Source organism: Sciurus vulgaris (assembly GCF_902686455.1).
Source record: "Sciurus vulgaris genome assembly, chromosome: 1".
Classification (NCBI taxonomy): domain Eukaryota; kingdom Metazoa; phylum Chordata; class Mammalia; order Rodentia; family Sciuridae; genus Sciurus; species Sciurus vulgaris.
The window spans coordinates 47,087,611-47,105,760 of record NC_136461.1 but is presented as its reverse complement, the minus strand read 5'-3'; the positions used below and the strand labels follow the sequence as shown (position 1 = coordinate 47,105,760).

The 18,150-nt window shown below is 33.6% G+C and overlaps 1 protein-coding gene across 8 annotated transcripts in view; it reads left to right on the top strand.

Annotated features, from left to right (window-relative positions):
• The window catches only part of OMA1 (OMA1 zinc metallopeptidase), a 128,875-nt gene that overhangs the window by 32,001 nt on the left and 78,724 nt on the right, over window positions 1–18,150 (top strand). For all 8 annotated transcript variants that reach the window (XR_013757531.1, XR_013757532.1, XR_013757533.1 and 5 more), the window contains one exon: window positions 9,261–9,410. Coding sequence is in view for 5 of the 8 variants with exons in the window: in XM_079101983.1 (XP_078958109.1) it covers window positions 9,261–9,410 (150 nt within the window). In the remaining 3 variants the exon portion in view is untranslated. The remainder of the gene's footprint in view (window positions 1–9,260; window positions 9,411–18,150) is intronic.

Here is an 18,150-nt window from a genome sequence, read left to right as displayed (position 1 = left end):
TAGATAGTGCTCAAACAGTAGGATTACCAGAAACTATTGACCAGAATCTACGCCCTGTTGTAAAACATTGTGAAACATGTTGTATGTTATCAGACAACTCAGACCCCCTTTGGAATTTCCCGGCAGCTTTGTTCCCGCTTTTTTTCTTTTTTTTCCCTTTTTCTCCCTTTCATGTGCGACCCCTCCCGATGTGTGGTTTTCTGCCTTTATAAACTTGTATGATTTTCTGCTAGGGACTGGACTCCTGGACTCCTGCATGAGTCATGAGTTGGGTCCCAGCGCGCTGGAATAAACACCTCTTGCGGTTTGCATCAAGTGACGCCTCCTGTGGTTGATTGGGGTTGCCGTCGATCTGAGGGATAGAGTTGGGGTCTCCTTTTTGGGGGTCCTACAGATGATAAAGTTCTGATCTGAAAATATTTAAGAGCAAACATGTGATTCCGATACCCAGGCAAATTTAGACATTATTGCTTTAAATCATCAAATTTCAATTTTGTTTATGCATTCATCATTTGAAGGGCATCTAGGTTGGTTCCACAATCTGGCTATGGTGAATTGAGTAGCTATGAACATTGATGTGGCTGCATCACTGTAGTATGCTGATTTTAAGTCCTTTGGGTATAGGCCAGAGAGTGGGATAGCTGGGTCAAGTGGTGGTTCCATTCCAAGTTTTCTAAGGAATCTCCACACTGCTTTCCAGAGTGGCTGCACTAATTTGCAACCCCACCAGCAATGTATGAGTGTACCATTTTCCCCCACATCCTCACCAACACCTATTGTTGCTTGTATTTTTGATAGTTGCCATTCTAATTAGGGTGAGATGGAATCTTAGGGTAGTTTTGATTTGCATTTCTCTTATTACTAGAGATGTTGAACATTTTTTCATATATCTGTTGATTGCTTGTAGATTGTTAGATCTTCTTCTTTGACGTGTCTGTTCATTTCCTTAACCCATTTGTTGATTGGGTTATTTGTATTCTTGGTGTAGAGTTTTTTGAGTTCTTTATATATTATGGAAATTGGTGCTCCATCTGAAGTATGAGTGGCAAAGATTTTTCTCCCACTCTGTACGCTCTCTTTTCACATTGCTGATAGTTTCCTTTGCTGAGAGAAAGCTTTTTAGTTTGAATCTATCCCAGTTATTGATTCTTGTGCTATGGGAGTCCTGTTAAGGAAGTCTGATCCTAAGCCGACATGTTGAAGATTTGGACCTACTTTTTCTTCTATAAGATGCAGGGTCTCTGGTCTGATTCTAGAGTCCTTGTTCCATTTTGAGTTGAGTTTCGTGCAGGGTGAGATTACTCAGCCATAAAGAGCAATAAACTTATGGCATTTGCAGGCATATGGATGAAATTGGAGAATATCATGCTAAGTGAGATAAGCCAATCTCAATAAACCAAAGGATGAATGATCTTGCTGATAAGCGGATGATGACACACAATGGGGGATGAGAGGGGGGCAAGAATGGAGGAAGGAGGGACTGTATAGAGAGAAAAGAGGGGTGGAAGAGGTGGGGGGAAGGAAAAAATAACAGAATGAATCAAACACCATTACACTATGTAAATGTATGATTACACAAATGGTATGCCTCCACTTCATGTACAAACAGAGAAACAAGATGTATCCCTTTTGTTTACAATGAAAATAAATTAAAAAATTAAAAAAAAAAATTAAAAAATTAAAAAATTCCAATTTTGTGTTTTGGGGTAACTTGGTAAGTTTTTAAATAGAAGAATGAAGTTAGAGAAATTAGTGGAGAAATACTGATATTTCTTTGATTATTTGAGACATACAAGCCATTTTTTTAAAAAGATATATCTGGATAGATAAAACTGTGATTCCATTTTCTAAAGTGCACTAGACATTATTGTGTTGTGTAGTACGTGACTTTTCTGCCACTTGTGATAACATGGACTACTTAGCTCAAATGAGAAAGAGATATTGCTATAGATGTTGTCATAAATATGTAGCAGTGCAGATAATGTCTTTGTTATGGAACACTTATGATATAAAAATGCCATCTCTGAAATACAAGTTTTTATTTCCTGTCAAAAAATAAAAACAATATAAAAGGCTCACATTTTATTTATACTGCCATTTATTTTGTGATAGCACCTGTTTGGATAATAGCACCATTATCTGCCCTTTAATACTTATTATATGCCAGTGTTATGCTTAGTGTTTTATATATATATTACATAATCTGATCTGTCATATAGTAATTCTGTAAAGTGGTTATTGTTATGTCCATCATCCCCATTTTACAGATGAAGCTGTTGAAACCTTCATAGGTTCTCAGTTTCTTGCTTATAGGTACAAATACCTTTTGTACCTGCTATGATTTAAACCCAAGTTTGTTTGATTTTAAGGTCCATGCCTCTGTTCCTCTATCAGTTTTGTTTCTCTAATCAGCTTTTTTACCTGTGTGTTATATTCCATGCAGAAATTCTTTTTCTCACTCAACTTCTTAGTAGCATTTGAAACTATTAACCACATTCCCTTTTAAATGTGTATATGTGTGTATGTGTGTGTGTGTGTGTGTGTGTGTATGTGTGTGTGTGTGTGTAGCTACCCATTTCAATATAGTATAGATATAGTATAGAAAGGTGTAAATATTATGAATTCATAATGGAAAATAATGGCCTTCTCTGCCTCACTTTACATACTCATCTTTAATTCTTTTAGCTATTTACTACTGTATTTTTATGTAATATGTTTATTTTGAAATTTCTTCATTAAGTTTAGATATTATCTGTTGACTTCTCATTTTGGAAGATTCAGAGTTTTATTATCTGACTAATGATTTTATGTGCTTACTTGCCTATGTGTATTTCTCTATTTAACTATCTGTCAAACACTTTTACCATATTCTAATTGGATTGGTTGATTTTTTTTACTACTAACTTTAGAATGCTCCATACATGTTTTATACACAGTTGTTTGTTGTATGTATGATTTGAAAATAGTTTTTCTTTGTGGTCTGTCTTTTTTTTCTTAATAGAATTTTTTTGCTGCTTTTTTCTTTTTCTTTTTCTTTCTTTCTTTCTTTCTTTTTTTTTTTTTTTTTTTTGGTACATTTGCAGAGCAGACATTTCATTTCAGTGAAGTCCAGTTTGAGTTATCTGAATAGAACCTCTATACCAATGTTGGGGGCCTTGCTTCCTTTTGGTACCTTATTACACAAATCTCAGCCACTTCTGCATCTCTCAACTCCTGTCTCCTAACTCCTCTCACTGAGACTTGCCATGCTGTGCTTGGGTTCTGCCTGCCCATGCTGTAGTCAGGAAACTCTCCTATGCAGAGAAAAGAGGCACATCTTGGGGTCATGTTCAGTGAGGTATCACAGTTCTGTCCTACTTAATACATTTGCCTTATTTGTTTTTTTCCAGCTTTATAGAAATTAAAAATGAGAGCATTGGTCTAGGACTATTCTTTCATGACTGAAACTATATAATAAGCTCCTTAATTTGTGATTCATGATTATCTCTCCATATTTCATAAGGCATTAGGAGATATATCAGAAGCTGTGTCTGCATAGGCTGTGATAGTGAACTTCACTGTAAGATTAAGAATGGTGAGTGAGCTTTCTTGGGGAACCTTTACATGGAATATAGATCGACCTTTTCTCTGTGCTTACTTGAATGTGTGTTTCAGAAGAATCCTATACAACTGGTTGTCAATGTTTGGGGCTTGAAAGGGCAGAAGGAGATAGAGTTTCTCATTTATTTTATTAATTATTATGAAAAAATATCCTTTTAAGTATTTGATTTTGTTGACTGTGCATGTTTTAGTCAGCTTTTTCACTGCTGTGACCATAAAGACATGACAAGAACAATTTTAAGGAGGAAAAGTTTGTTTGGGGCTCACGGTTTCAGAGTTTTCAGTCCATAACCAGCTCCATTCCTCAGGCCTCCAGTTGAGGCTGAACATCATGGCAGAAGAATGTTGCAGAGGGAAGTGGCTCATATGATGATCAGAAAGCAGAGACAGGACTTCACTTGCCAGATACAAAATATATACCCCAAAGGCATGCCCCCAATGACCCACTTCCTCTAGCCATACCCTGCCTGCCTTCAGTTACCACCCAGTTAATCCCATCAGGAGATTAGTTCACTGATTAGGTTAAGGCTCTCATAACCCGATCATTTCTCTTCTAAACCTTCATGCATTGTCTCACACATGAGATTTTGGTGGATACTTCACATCCAAACTGTAATAGTGCATATTCATTTGTCACTATAAACAAATTTTGCCAGTTTACAGTCAGTTACAGAAATTAACTTTTAAAAAGGTTTCACAAGCATCTAGACTATTTGAGGATCTGTTTTTTAAGTTTGAATTTTTTTTTTTTTTTTTAAGTGGTTCTAAACTGAGGGCATCCTTTTAGGAGGGCGTTATATGTGATTACTTTTTATTGTTACAGTAATTAAGGAGGTGTGTAGGGGAGATTACTGTGTTTAATGGGTGGGGATGAGGGACGATAAATATTGTAAAGTGGCTGAAAAGCCTCGGGACAAATTGGCTCTTGGAACCTATCTTGCCCTTTTGGGAAACACTGCATGCTGTTTTAACTAACCCGAGATAACTGTGCCAATAGCACCATCTAGTGAGGGAATTAGGTACCCTGCTGAATCTACTTTCCTCACAGAAATAAGAAAATTTAAAATTGTAAACTATGTAAAATAATAGATTAGAGATTCAGATTTTTTGAGCGGAAGGGAAATTTAGAGCTAGTATAATCCACCTTCTTATTTTATTGGTAAGGAAACTAGAGTCCAGAGAGGTGAACTAATTTATTAACATGCCTAGTAGCAAGATCCCTGGCATTTGTTTTCCAGGTTAGTATTCTGAGCCTTAGTTATAGGGAGCTATTTTTATGTTTTATTTGTATTACTCTCTTAGGTTCTTGACTTAGTTATTCATCTAAGAAGGAAAAAATAAATGAGAACATCTAATTTATAGGTGTGTTATAAAGTAACTTTCATAATGCGTACCTTATGCCTGAAATCTTTTTTTGCACTTAATGTTATCACCCAGAAAAATGAATATTCGCCTAATTTTTAACTGCTACTGCTCTGAGTGTTGAATTTTATTATAAAATTTATTTAACATAGAAAAAAATAGGTACATGAAATTTTACTTAAAACTTTATTGTACTGATTGATGAACTGGAATGTTAGCAATCAAAAGATACAGAAAATTTGGGCAAAAAATTTTAAAATTAAATGAACCACAGTTTGCTCCCATTTCTCCTTTGTGTAGGGACATATAAAATTTTACGGTAAATCAGATTTGGTTTTTATCAGTGAGAAGGATTAGCAAATAATGTGACTAATTTAGATGAAGCTGTCTTGAAACTGTGTCATATTCAGTTGGGAAGGAGAAATTTTAAATTATTTTCTGGAAAAATATTAGAGAAGTGGGTCACAAAATAAAGTGAGTTTTAGCAACTGATGCCGTCAGTGATGTTGGAAAATGATGAAGCTGTGTGAGTGTGTGAGACTGAAATGAGCTAGTTTCTTGGTAGATGACAAAAAAGACATTGGTGTGCTAATGACACTGATGATGGTCTTAATGATGGTCATTATAGCAGTGGCAGTTAACATTTTCTCACATGCTGGACACTGTTCTGAATATGTTACTTATGTTGTGGGGTTCCCTGTAAGGTGTAGGTCCTGTTATTATCATTTTATAGATGAAACTGAGTGGTAGAGAACTTAAGTAGCTTGCAGAGATCTCTCAGATAGTAAGTACCAGAGTAGAGTTATGTTCATTTCTGACGTGAAACTGTCTTATTTTAACCCATTGGAAACAATTTTAGTCTTTTGCAGTATTGTTTCTAAAATAATGCCAATTTTTGTATTTGATTTTGTCCCTTCAAATCTTATCTCAAGTTTTTTTTCTAGCTCTAGGAATCCAAGTATCCTGTGCTATAGTCCTTTGTAGTATTATCTCACACAATTATTTTATCTACTGTAAGTCTATGTGGGATACAGGAGAGAATGCCAGAATGATTGGAGCAAGTGTAAGGTGTTAATTACAGTCAAAAGAATTCAGAGAGGCTAATACCAAGACTTAACCTCTTTCAGGGAGTGAGGACTGAACAAATTTTGTTGGAGAGTCTAATAAGTGGAAATAGCAAAATTCAGACACTTTTCATGTTTTATTTCTAATGAACATTTTGTCTACAAGTAGAGTACAGGTAGGCTTCAATGTGGTCTAGCTTTGTTATATATTCTTCTCTGTATTGTTTTGGCATTGAGAAATGTTCATACTATAAGGAAAGTTCTTATACTGATACACTCTTTATGAATATCATATCTAATTGAATATCATATCTAATTGAGTTTCTAATTGAATAGTAGCAAATTCTTTGTCAATTAATATGTCCCTTAATGTATATTAATGCATATTGTTACTGTAGTCGAGATTAAACTATATCCTTCTTCACTTATAAATTTATGACATCATTACTTACAACCAGATATAGCATCCTCTAACTACCACATGCCTCTGGTTGCTCATCAGGGGAAAGGAGGACTTGAAATATTATTTACTATATTCTGGGTTCCGGACTATTTTGCAAGTTATCACATTTTATTATCCTAATAATCTACTGCTTTAATTTCAGTTTTATAAATGAATCTTAGACTCTGGAGACTGAATGTTTGGCTCACAGGCACAAACTCTGGCACCAGATTACTTAGGATCAAATTGTGGCTCTAAATAGCTCTGTAAACCTCACCAAGTTGTGAACCTTAATTTCCTCATCTGCTCTTTAAGATGGGGATAATAACTGTACTTATCTCATAATGTTGATATGAGGATTAAGTGAGTTAATATAGTGAGTTAATGTTTATAGTATCCTATAGTACCTGGCATATGGTGTCATATAACTGATTATTACTTAAAAGAGTAACTGGTATTTTGAACTCAAATCTTTTTGGTTCTAAAACCTATGGTCTTTCCATTAGCCCAGTTTTCTGCCTTACAAAACATTTTGCCGAAACATGTTACTTGTGTTTCTCTGGTTGGATGTAGTCATTACTGGTTCTGAGAAGGAAAGCTTGACTAGAAAGTCTTTTTCTTTCTTTCTTTCTTTCTTTCTTTCTTTCTTTCTTTCTTTCTTTCTTTCTTTCTTTCTTTCTTTCTTTCTTTCTTTCTTTCTGTATTTACATATGTTTGACAAACTCAAGTTCCTTATATTTGCTGTTATTTTTGTTGAGGCTAGTGAGGCTTATGATAAAGTGAATGTTTATTTTTAAAATGTTTTCATTTGGTCTATAGTTGTCACTCCTCTCTCTCCTTTTTTTTTTTTTTTTTTTTTTTTTTTTAATAGCATTAACATTTAACATGAGATTTACTCTTTTAGGTAATCTAGCTGTGCCATTGCCCTAGTGCTCCCTGGGAAGCCTCTGGAAGTACTAGGGAAATTGGATGACTGGCTCCATTCTCCTTTCCCTTCTAATACCTGTGGGCCCAGGGAAAGCTCTATCTTGTACTGGGCAGACTTAGGGGAGGGGAAGGGGTGAGACCATTGTTTTACCTTTCTAATTCAGATTTCATTCTGAATTAATGAAATTCAGAATGAGCACATGGATATCTCAAGCTTATTTCTAAGTGTGAATGTTTTCAGAATTATGTTCTAAGCAAACCTTATGTATTTAAGATAATTTATGAATTTGTAAATTCTATTGAAGTGTTATCTTACAGTTTTCAGTATTTCATTTTTTTTACCCTATTAGCTAAGCTGTGCTTTATAAATGATATGATTTCAGTTGGAATTCTTTCAAGTCATTTTATATTTTTATGAATTATTTTAAATTACCTTACTTACTTGTTTCAGCTTGAGAAAAACAATTTATATTGTGAATGCCATGCCCTGTTATTGACAGACATATTCCTGTGGGTATTTGGAATTTAGCCATAAATATTTCTATGTGGATATATATGATGTACACATAACTTGTGCATTTATAGATATGTATGTATATATAAAACATGGGTCATATCTTTGTATATTTGATGTATGTATTCATCTTATATACTCCAGTTTATACACACATATACCTGTATATCCATATTTGTGCAGTAGGAAGCTTAGGGTAATCAAAGATCTTCATCGTAGTTCTCTGAATATTGAATAAAATTTACTTGTATTTCAAATTATTTTTTTCTAAATTTTCCCAGTATTTGAATATATTTTAGCTTGTGTTGGAGAAGAATTGATGTAGCATCAATGTAGACTACTTGTATTAGCATGAGATGTGCCATATTTGCCTCTTTGGGTGTCACAGTCACACTATTGTAAGGCTTTTTGATACCACATTTGCATCGATACATTTTTCTTTGTTTTAATCAAAAGTAAAATATTTGGAAAATATGTAATCACTTATGTAAGCACTTATTTTTCAGTTATTTCTTAGAATAAATTAAGAAATGTGAAGAAACTGAACAGGCTTATGAAAATATTGTTACCTTATGGAGGATTTAACAATAATTTTTGTTATAAACATTTTAATATAGTTTAGAAGTAAAATTTTTATTTCTTCTTTATCATCAAATACTCTTAGGGTGACTACTAACAACAGTTTCTTAACTAGCCTTCCAGAAATATTCTGTGTGTATTCAAGTATGTGCACACAGGTGTGATGGAATTGTGTGTGTGTAGGCACATGTACATAAGATCCATATATGTCCTTTAAAATTACTTTTAAAAGATATTCTGAATGAATTAAATATATTATTTCTCATACACATTGAGGAAAAGTAGATAAGTTAATGTACATTAAAATATAACGTTTTTGTTTCTGCATGTTTATTTGAAATCTTCTAATTATTCTAGTGGTATAGATTAAGAGAAAAATACCTTTAGAGCAGTGTGATAACTTGTTATATGTTAAAACATTAAAATTTATAAAATGTATTTTTACATAAGCATAAAAATTTTAATTTGTATAGAAGATTTTACCCTTAGTACATATTCTTAATATCCATCATATTGAGAATAGTGGGTTATTTTTGGGGAGTAGGATTACTGTGAGTGTTGTGTAGGGGAAAGAGTAAGAATGGAGGGTGTTGGTGTTCTCTTATTTTTATAATATCAGAGTATTTGAATTTTTAAAATCAATGAACATATTCTGTGTGTATTAAAACAGTGGTTGAAAATGTTTTAAAAACATGTAGTGACATAAAAGTATATTTAATAATATATCCTCATAACTCAGTTCATTGTGTGCTTTTATTAATTTTTGTTATAGGCTTGTGTGGATGTAAGAGCCAGTTCAGTGTTTTGGCAGCAGATGGAATTTGCAGATAGCCTCCATGGTCATCCCAAGTTACCAGAATGGTTATCTACACACCCTTCTCATGGAAATCGAGCTGAACACTTGGATAGGCTCATACCACAGGTCAGTTAACACTGTATGAGGCAGGTAATTATTTTTGCTCTATCACTTATCTTTAATGCTGTTATTTCTTTTGCATAAAGTTCTAGTATGTCAACTATTTGATTACTATGATTATGGATTATCAGTTTGCAAAAGATTGGGCCGAAAAGTATAATCCTGCATATCCACAAGTCTTGGAGAGTAATTGCTGTTAGTTGACTTTTGTCAGTAGTGAAGATTTAATCCTTTATTGATGACTTTTAATTTTAACTGATTTGATAAAAGTTTAAAACTGAAATTTAAAATTGATATATGTTTACTACATTGATTATAATTTAAATTTTCCTTGGTGATATAAGCCTTTTGTTAAAAATACCAGTTAATGAATTGTACAAAAGTTTAGGTGAAATGGGTTTTAATTCCAGTTGTTTTCTTAGAAAAAATAATCTCATGTTAGTTTGCTTCTTGTTGTCCTCTTTTAAAGATAGAGTGGTTTGGATGCTCTCTGACTTTTTTTTAATAGAATTGATTAATGGGTCAAACCCAGGCAGCTTTCTTGCAAGTAGTTTTCACTGTCCTCTGAAAATCTTTTGATTTGTTATATCATTCATAATGTTTCCGCAGCTTCCACATCAGGACAAACTGGATGTCACAAGTTTCTGAGCAAGGCAGTATGATCTTCTGTTTCATTTGCATTGAATGTGCTAGGTGGTATGAAAGCAGAACATTTTTAGCAATTTAAGAATTGGTACTGGGCTGTTTGCTGCAGGAGAACACAATAGACCAGGTGTATCATAGAAATATCTTTCAATATGACTTCAAATTCAGCTCAAGGAGTATTCAGTACTTGTTAAAAGCCAAGAAATGGTGCTGAGTGCAGGGGGTCCAGAGGAGTAATATGTGGTTCTTGATACTTGTATGATGTAAGATAAGTACAAAATGATTAATGCAAGGAATATGATTATCATTAGAAAAGTAGAAATATAGTGGTATGTTTTGTTCTGTTTGGTACTGAGGATTGAACCCAGGCATTTAATCCCTGAGCTACATCCCCAGCCTTTTTTATTTTTTATTTTGAGACAGGGTCTCACTAAGTTGCTTAGAACCTCACTAAGGTGCTGAGGCTGGCTTTGAACTTGTGATCCTTCTGCCTCAGTTTCCTGAGCCACTGGGATTACAGGTGTGTGCCACCATGCCTGGTTAGTATGTGATTTTAAGGAAGAAGAATCTCTGTGATCTGTTCATCTATTTGTCTGATCAGTATTTATTGGAAATCTGCCATTGTATATTCTGTTGCTGGGGAATGAACAAGGAACAAAGCAGTTTGTTTTCTCGGAGCTAGCATTCTAGTTACATAATGCAAACAGCAACAACAAACCATATAGCATCCTGGCATCAATCGACATGTTAAAGGAAAAATAAAATAGGTAAAAAGCATAGGAGAGGGATTGTTGGCAGAGAAGGGGTACTGTTGTCAAGGAAGACCTCACTGAACAGGATCTGGAAGGGAGGAGGGCAGCGTGTTCTGTGGATATCTGGGGAAGTGGCTAATGCAGAGGACCTGAAAGGAGAGTATGTTTGGTGTGTGCAAGAAATAGCAAGGAGGACATTGGAGCTAAATGAAGTAAGGGGAGGGGTAGAACAATTGAAGATGAGGTGCAGAGGGATCACAAAGATCATGAAGGATCTTCTGAGTCATTGTAAGGACTTAGACTTTTACTTCAGGCTAGTAAATTTTTAGCAGAGAAAGACTTGATCAGACTCACATTCTGTAGTGATCACTGGGGTTACTATATGGAGAGTGAACTATTGGGGGCAGAATGGAATCAGGGCTGTTGAGGAGGCTCTTGAAATAATCCTGGTAAGAGATAATTGTAGTTTGGATCAGGTATATGGTAGCTGATGAGGGGGCGAAAGTGAGTCAAATTCTGGAGATACACACACACACATACGGTTTTTAAATTGGTGCATGGTAATTTTACATAATAGTGGGATTCATTCTGCCATATTTGTACATGTATGTAGTAATTAATTTGATCAGTTTCATTCCCCATTACCTTTCCTTGCCCACTCCTCCTCCTCCCATTTGCTTACTCTACTCATGGCCTCCTTTCTATTATTGTTTATATATAAATATATATATAATTCATTGTGGCATATATGTACATGAATATAGCATAATTTGGTGGGTTTCATTCCTCAGTTCTTCTCTGTGCCCTCTTTTCTTCCCTCCCTTTCAATCCCTTTTCTCTACTTCATTGGTCTTTCTTCTGTTTTCATGAGATCTGAATATATTTTGAAAAGAGCGATGAGAGGATTTGTTGATCATTTGTACATACTTTGTGTCTTTCATGACACAAAAGGAATAGCTAGGCATTGATTTTTTTTTTTTTAATATCTTTTTACTTGTTGATGTAGTGCTAAGAATCGAACCCATGCATGCTAGGCCTCCAGTCCTGAGGCATGGATTCTTAACACTTATCTCATTAGTTAATTTGGGCTACTGTAACAAAATACCATAGTCTGGGTGGCTTATTTAAAACAAATTTATTTATCACAGTTCTGGAGACTGGGAAGTCTTAGATCAGATTTGGGTTCTAGTGAGGGTCTGCTTCCCAGTTCATACATGGCTGTCTTCTATTTCTAACCTTACATGGTGGAAGAAGCAAGGGAATTTTCTGGAGTATTTTATAAGGATACTAATCCCATTCAAGAGGGATTCATTCTCATGACCTATTCACTTCTCAAAGGTTTCAACCCCTAAAACCATCACATTGGGGGTTGGGATTTCAACATATGAATTTTTAGGGACATGATTATTTATTCTATTTGGTTATTTAGCCTAACCAAATTACATTTATATGCTTAATTTGAAGGAAAGGTATTTGAGAAATACTAGTAAAATGCACGAGGTATAATGTACAGTAATCATTTATCTTAAAAGGGCAATGCAGAACTAGTCTTATAAGTTACTAAGTCTACGCTGAGGGTCACTGGCTGTAAGAGCCTCCTTAGACCCAAGACCTAGGGATCTTGTGGTACCTTAGGAGGCTTGTCTCAAAAGTCATAATAAACATACAATTTCTCTTGGAAATTTCCTTCTTTTTATTTTAACCTAATACAATTCTAAAAAATGTGTGGTTTATTTAAACTAGACAATGAATTTTACTAGCCAACTTTGATTTGAAGTCTTTTCTAAATTCTGAGTTGTCATTTCATCAAATTACTGAGGCTCTTCAGAGAGGTTAAAAAAAGGTACTTTAGAAAAGTGTCTTTAAATAATGAGTTGATTTGTGCATATGGAGAAAAATGGTTGTAGAAACTAATATTTGGAAGCCAGTGATGAAGAAAAACATGGGAGGTATTTTTCTTCTAAAAATAAACTATCCCAGTTCAGAAACTTAATTTGAAAACCTCAGATAAATATCTTATATTTCCCCCCCAAGTGATTAAATTCAATTTGAAAGCAATAAAATTCTACTACAATATTGGGAATAATTCAGAGTTGAAAAGAAACTGATAGTTAGTGTATGGGTATATTGTTAATTAGAATACACAGTCATAGCTCAAAGATTATAATTCTCTACTATCATAGGTCTAATTTTTATAATGAAAAAAAGCAATTCTTCAGGCACTGGGTAGAATTATGTGAGTCTGTACACCACTAAAGACCATATTTTAAAATTATATTTCATTTAGGATTTTTCCTACTTAAATGAGTACAATATTATATTGTACCTTAGCCTCCTGTCCTTGGATGTTACTGATGTTATGGCTTAAGTGATATATGTCTCAAAAGTAGTTGGGACAGAGACAAGTCGAGACCAGAGGCAGTGTGTCACTCAAAAGAGGTGATAGATGAAGCAGTGAGAGTGGATGAGTCCACCATGGAACTGAGTAAAGAACAAGATCTAGAACAGAGTAGCACCAAGAGTAGGTATTTTCTGCATTTAATTGGTGAGAGGAAGACAGAACCTGTTGTGGGTCAGATTCATAGGACGAGAACCAAGAAAACAAGATTCTGTAGTAATTTTTGGTAATTTTTACTTTATTCATTTAAATTACTGATGGTTTAAAATTTTTCTTTTTGGATTCTTTGAATATCCCCACAAAAATGTATTATTTGTTACCATAGTATGTATTTATGTATTTAAGATGTAAATTTGTTTAATACAGTCAACAAATATTTATTGATCACTTATGCACCATGTTGTAGGTGTTTTAGGTCACATAAACTACAGAAATCTACACCTTCGTAAAGCTTATTCTACAGTAAGGGGAAACAGACAATAAATAGAGGAGGTGGGGTTTCTCTGGTGTCTCTTTTTGAGAAGAACACTAGTTCCATTGGATCAATTCACCCTATGATCTCATTTAACCTTAACCTACCTCCTTGTAGGCCGCATCATCAAGTATGTTCACATTGGGGATATGAGTCTTCGGGGGAAGCAGTTCATTCTTTAGCAGACAGGCAGTGTGTGAGCAGAACCAGTTTTGAGCAGAGAATTGGAGGAGTGACAGGGTCTAGCAGGTGCTTGTAAGGATGTGTTCTACAACTTCCACAGAGCAGTACAATTTTCATATAATTTTGGAGTACTTTAGATCATATAGCGTATTGTTCAGAAAATAGAATAGTTCCTTTCCTATTTTGTTCATAAATCAAGATAATGTCTCCAAATAAGAAAAAAATCCTTGCTATTTTTGTGAATTCTGTGATAAAAGATGTATAAATGTGTATTTAAATATAATCCTGTGATCCACTACCATTTTAAAAGGATAAATATAGGTTTATAGTAATAATATTATTTGCAGTTAATAAGCTGAGAAGCTATAATTTTATTTACTTGAAATAATCAGTTAAATTTAGGAAACATATCCCACATATTTTGGTTACCATAACAACTTTGGTGAAAAATTGAAGAACAGATGTTCTGTCAACCTGTTGATGTTTAATAGTATGACAGTTTTAAAATTATAGTTATACTGTTCAGACTTTAAATTCATGTACATCATAATTTGTCCTTGAAAGAGATACCTCATATTTCAAAATACGAGTGGACATGAATAAGTTAAATTTACATAAAAGATTTATTTTAAAAACAAAAGTATTTAGATTAATGTTTTTCATTCTTTACTTTTTAAATTTTTTACTTGTTATTTCTTATATTCTCTACTTCTTATATTCTCCCCTTCCCTGCTTTTCTCCCATCCCTTCTTTGAGAAGTACAGGGGATGGAGGATGATAAATGTATATGAAAATCATTTGAGGATTATTTGGGATTAATAAGTTTATTATAATTAGTGTCATTATAATCATAATTTGAATAGGATTTATTTTAAAACATTTTTAGAGCTTTCAGTGCCAGTTTATTTGTAAACTATTTTAAAAATCTTGATATTCAGATTTACTACATTCAGTTTTAGGTATCAAAATCTCTCAGCAGCAGGTGATAAATGCATTCATTTTAATCTCATTTTATTTTGAATCCTTTAAACTTTCAGGAAGCGGGGGGCTTGAACTCATGCGTAAATCTTTCTTATGCATTTATAATTGGACAAAGTAAATGAATAAATCATTAGTATTGTACATCTCATGAGCAGAAAATATAAGAGTGTTTAACATTAAAGTGAAATGTCATTGTTGGCCAACACAAACATACACTGCTCACCTTACAGAATTTCATTTTGTCTGACATGGAGAGTGTGGAGGAAAAAGCAAATATCATATAGCAGCTACTGTAATTGAATTGGCCTCTGAATCATATGAAGCCAGGAAGCCTGACAGTAACATTGTCTAAAACCTTAAAAAAAACATTATATTGTATGTGATGTGTATCTGCTAGAGGTTGAAATGAATGGGCTATTAGGAAAAATTGCTTGTGGGTAAGGGAGGGACAAGTAATGATATTTTTAGAAAAACATGTTAAAAACTGGAGGTGATTTTTTTTTCTCTCCTTGAGTTGTCTTGCTTTCTGCTTTCAAAGGAAGCTTTTAATCCAGTCACGAAGTCTCTCTGGCATTATTTTCGCTCCTTTTTTCCTGTTAAACTCAATTATTATTATTTATATTTTATGAATTAGTGATTGTTTTACTTGATATAAAGTAGAATAATTCTGATGTGTATCAGCAGTTGTTCCATGAATTCTTTAGTTATTACTGGGAATAAATATAGTAAGTGCCTTTCTTAAAATAAATGTGTTTATTATTTATTTTAACCTTTTAAAATTATATATATTTATGAGGTATGACATATTTTGATATTTGCACACATTGTGGAATGAGTAGATCAAGGTAATTAATGTATCCATCTCTCTGTGCTTATTTTTTTTTTGGTGGGTGGCATCTTTTAAAATCTATACTCTTAACAGTTTTCAAATATATAGTAAATGTGGTCACAATGATGTACAATAGCTCTCTAAACTTATTCCTTCTACCTAACTGAAACTTAATGTCCTTTAACCAGCATCTCTCCATGCCCACCTCTTCCACCATAACTCCTAAGAGCTGCCATTCTTTGAAATTCTATGAGTTTGACATTTTTAGGTTTCACGTATAAGTGAGATCAGATAGTATCTTTCTTTCTGTACCTGGCTTATTTCACTTATCATAATGCCCTTGAGATTTATCCATGTTGTTACAAATGACAGGATTTTATCATTCTCCTGTGTTAAGTGTGGTTGACTATAAAACGTTTTTGTTTTAAAACCTTGACTGATTTTTTTTTTTTATTCCAGAGGACAATTGATATATTAAATGGCCTAATTTTTTACTTTTAAATTTTACTGTAAATTTTCGTATTCACATTTACTTTAAACCACATCAAAAGCTAATCAGACTCCAATGTCCATTGCAGATTATGAAAAGAGTTGAAGTATAAATTTTTCAAAAGATGAAATCTTGACTCTTACAAATATAAAATGAATACATGTCAGAAATTTTACTTAACTTTCATTAATTAACTTCGGAAACTAATTGTTATAGCTAGTGCAAAGGAGAATTCAAGAACCATAGTATGAGCCAAGTAATCATAAATGAGGTTAAGGGAAAAAGCAAAGACAGTTTTATTCAGGTGTAGAATAGATTGGCAAATTCGGAACACAGGCTCAGTTAGACCATACCAGCATTCCTCTGCAAGAAACTGGACTTTAGCTTTTATCAAGTCTGGCAGTTAGGAACTGATACAAAGGAGAATGGTCATAAATTTTGTAGGTTTATCAGAATGTCCAGATCAAGGAAAAACTGGATTACTCTGGTATTTCTTGAACATTAATATTGTTAGATGCTAGAAAATGGTTCCTTTTGGCAGACTCAGTTCCTGACATGATCTGTGTGGTGATCTTGCTCCTGTCAGTAGATCTCTAAGACTCAGGAAGTAATGTTTGCTTTTTCTTTTGTTTTTTATTATGTTTTACATTCTGCAGCCATATTGATTTTTATTTCATTAATAGTTATATAGGCAGTGAGGAATATAAATAGATGCAAAACTCCATTTATAGAGCAGTAATCAGATTCATCCTATGAGACATAGTTCATTTCCATTTCCCATTTCCATAGACAAGTATCATTTTCATTATTATTAATTTTCTATGACTTACAGAATTGTGAAATAACTCAAAGACTATGACAGGTACAGATAACTTAGAAGGGTGCACTTAATAGGGCACCCAATGATACTTTTTTGCCTGTTTCAAGGTCTTGTATAATTCTTTGTTTTTATTTTCTATTGTCATTCTTTCTCCTTTTAAGAAAAAAGATACCTGATCAGATATCATCCTGTCAGACTAATATATAAGCATGTCTTGTTATATTATTGTGAAGCCATGTAGGTGTCATCCTTACCATATTTTTGTTCTGTCTCTTAAAAGTAGTAACCCACTATTCTCATTAATTTTTTATCTGTTGTGAAGTTAGTCTTTAGATTGAAGTTAAACTTCATAGGTATTTTGAAAAGTATATACTTGCTTTCAGAAATTAAGGGATGGAGTTGGAAATAGAGGTGGTAGTTAAGGGATTGGTTTCTTTTTCCAGGAAGAACATTTAAAACTTTCATTAGCCATTTAAAACTAAAAGTGCAGATGTAAAATGAAGGGTAAAGTTGCAGAAATGCAAAATTGACAAAAGAAAAAGGAGGACAGAGAGGAATAAGTATTTTAAAATATATTAGTTTTAAATTTTTAAATTTTAAAAATACTTGTAAAAATAGAGAATGATTTGAATAATTAATGAAACTCATATTTCACTCATCTTACAATATCAACCCTTTTATGCATTTGCTTCATCTATCGTTTTCTACCCCTCCCCAAGATATATTTTAATGTGAATCCCAGACATCAGGGCATTTTATCCCTAATTATCTGGGAGGGAAAAATAACTCTTTACTCTTCATAGTTCTTCCTTAGGACAGTCCTGCTATAACAAATAGTAGAGTAGCAAGAGAGAAACAGACATAACTTTATTAACAGGTATACTTCATGTATACATAAATGACACCAGGGAAAGAAGATGAAGATTTTGAATTCAGGCTTAAATAACATCTTCAACTGAAACACTGAGAGCATAGGGAAGGACTTGTTCTGGGGAGGTGGTCAGAAAAGCATGGTGAACAAGGGTAGGGTATATTGTGCAGGTTTAAGTCAGTTCCTTTCCATTGTTCGGAGTCTCTAGTGATTTACAGAGTAATCCTTCTCTTCCTGGTACAGAGAAAGAGGTTTTCTTTATAGATGTAAATTTCCCTAACAAAAGGGTAACTTCTGCCATTTTC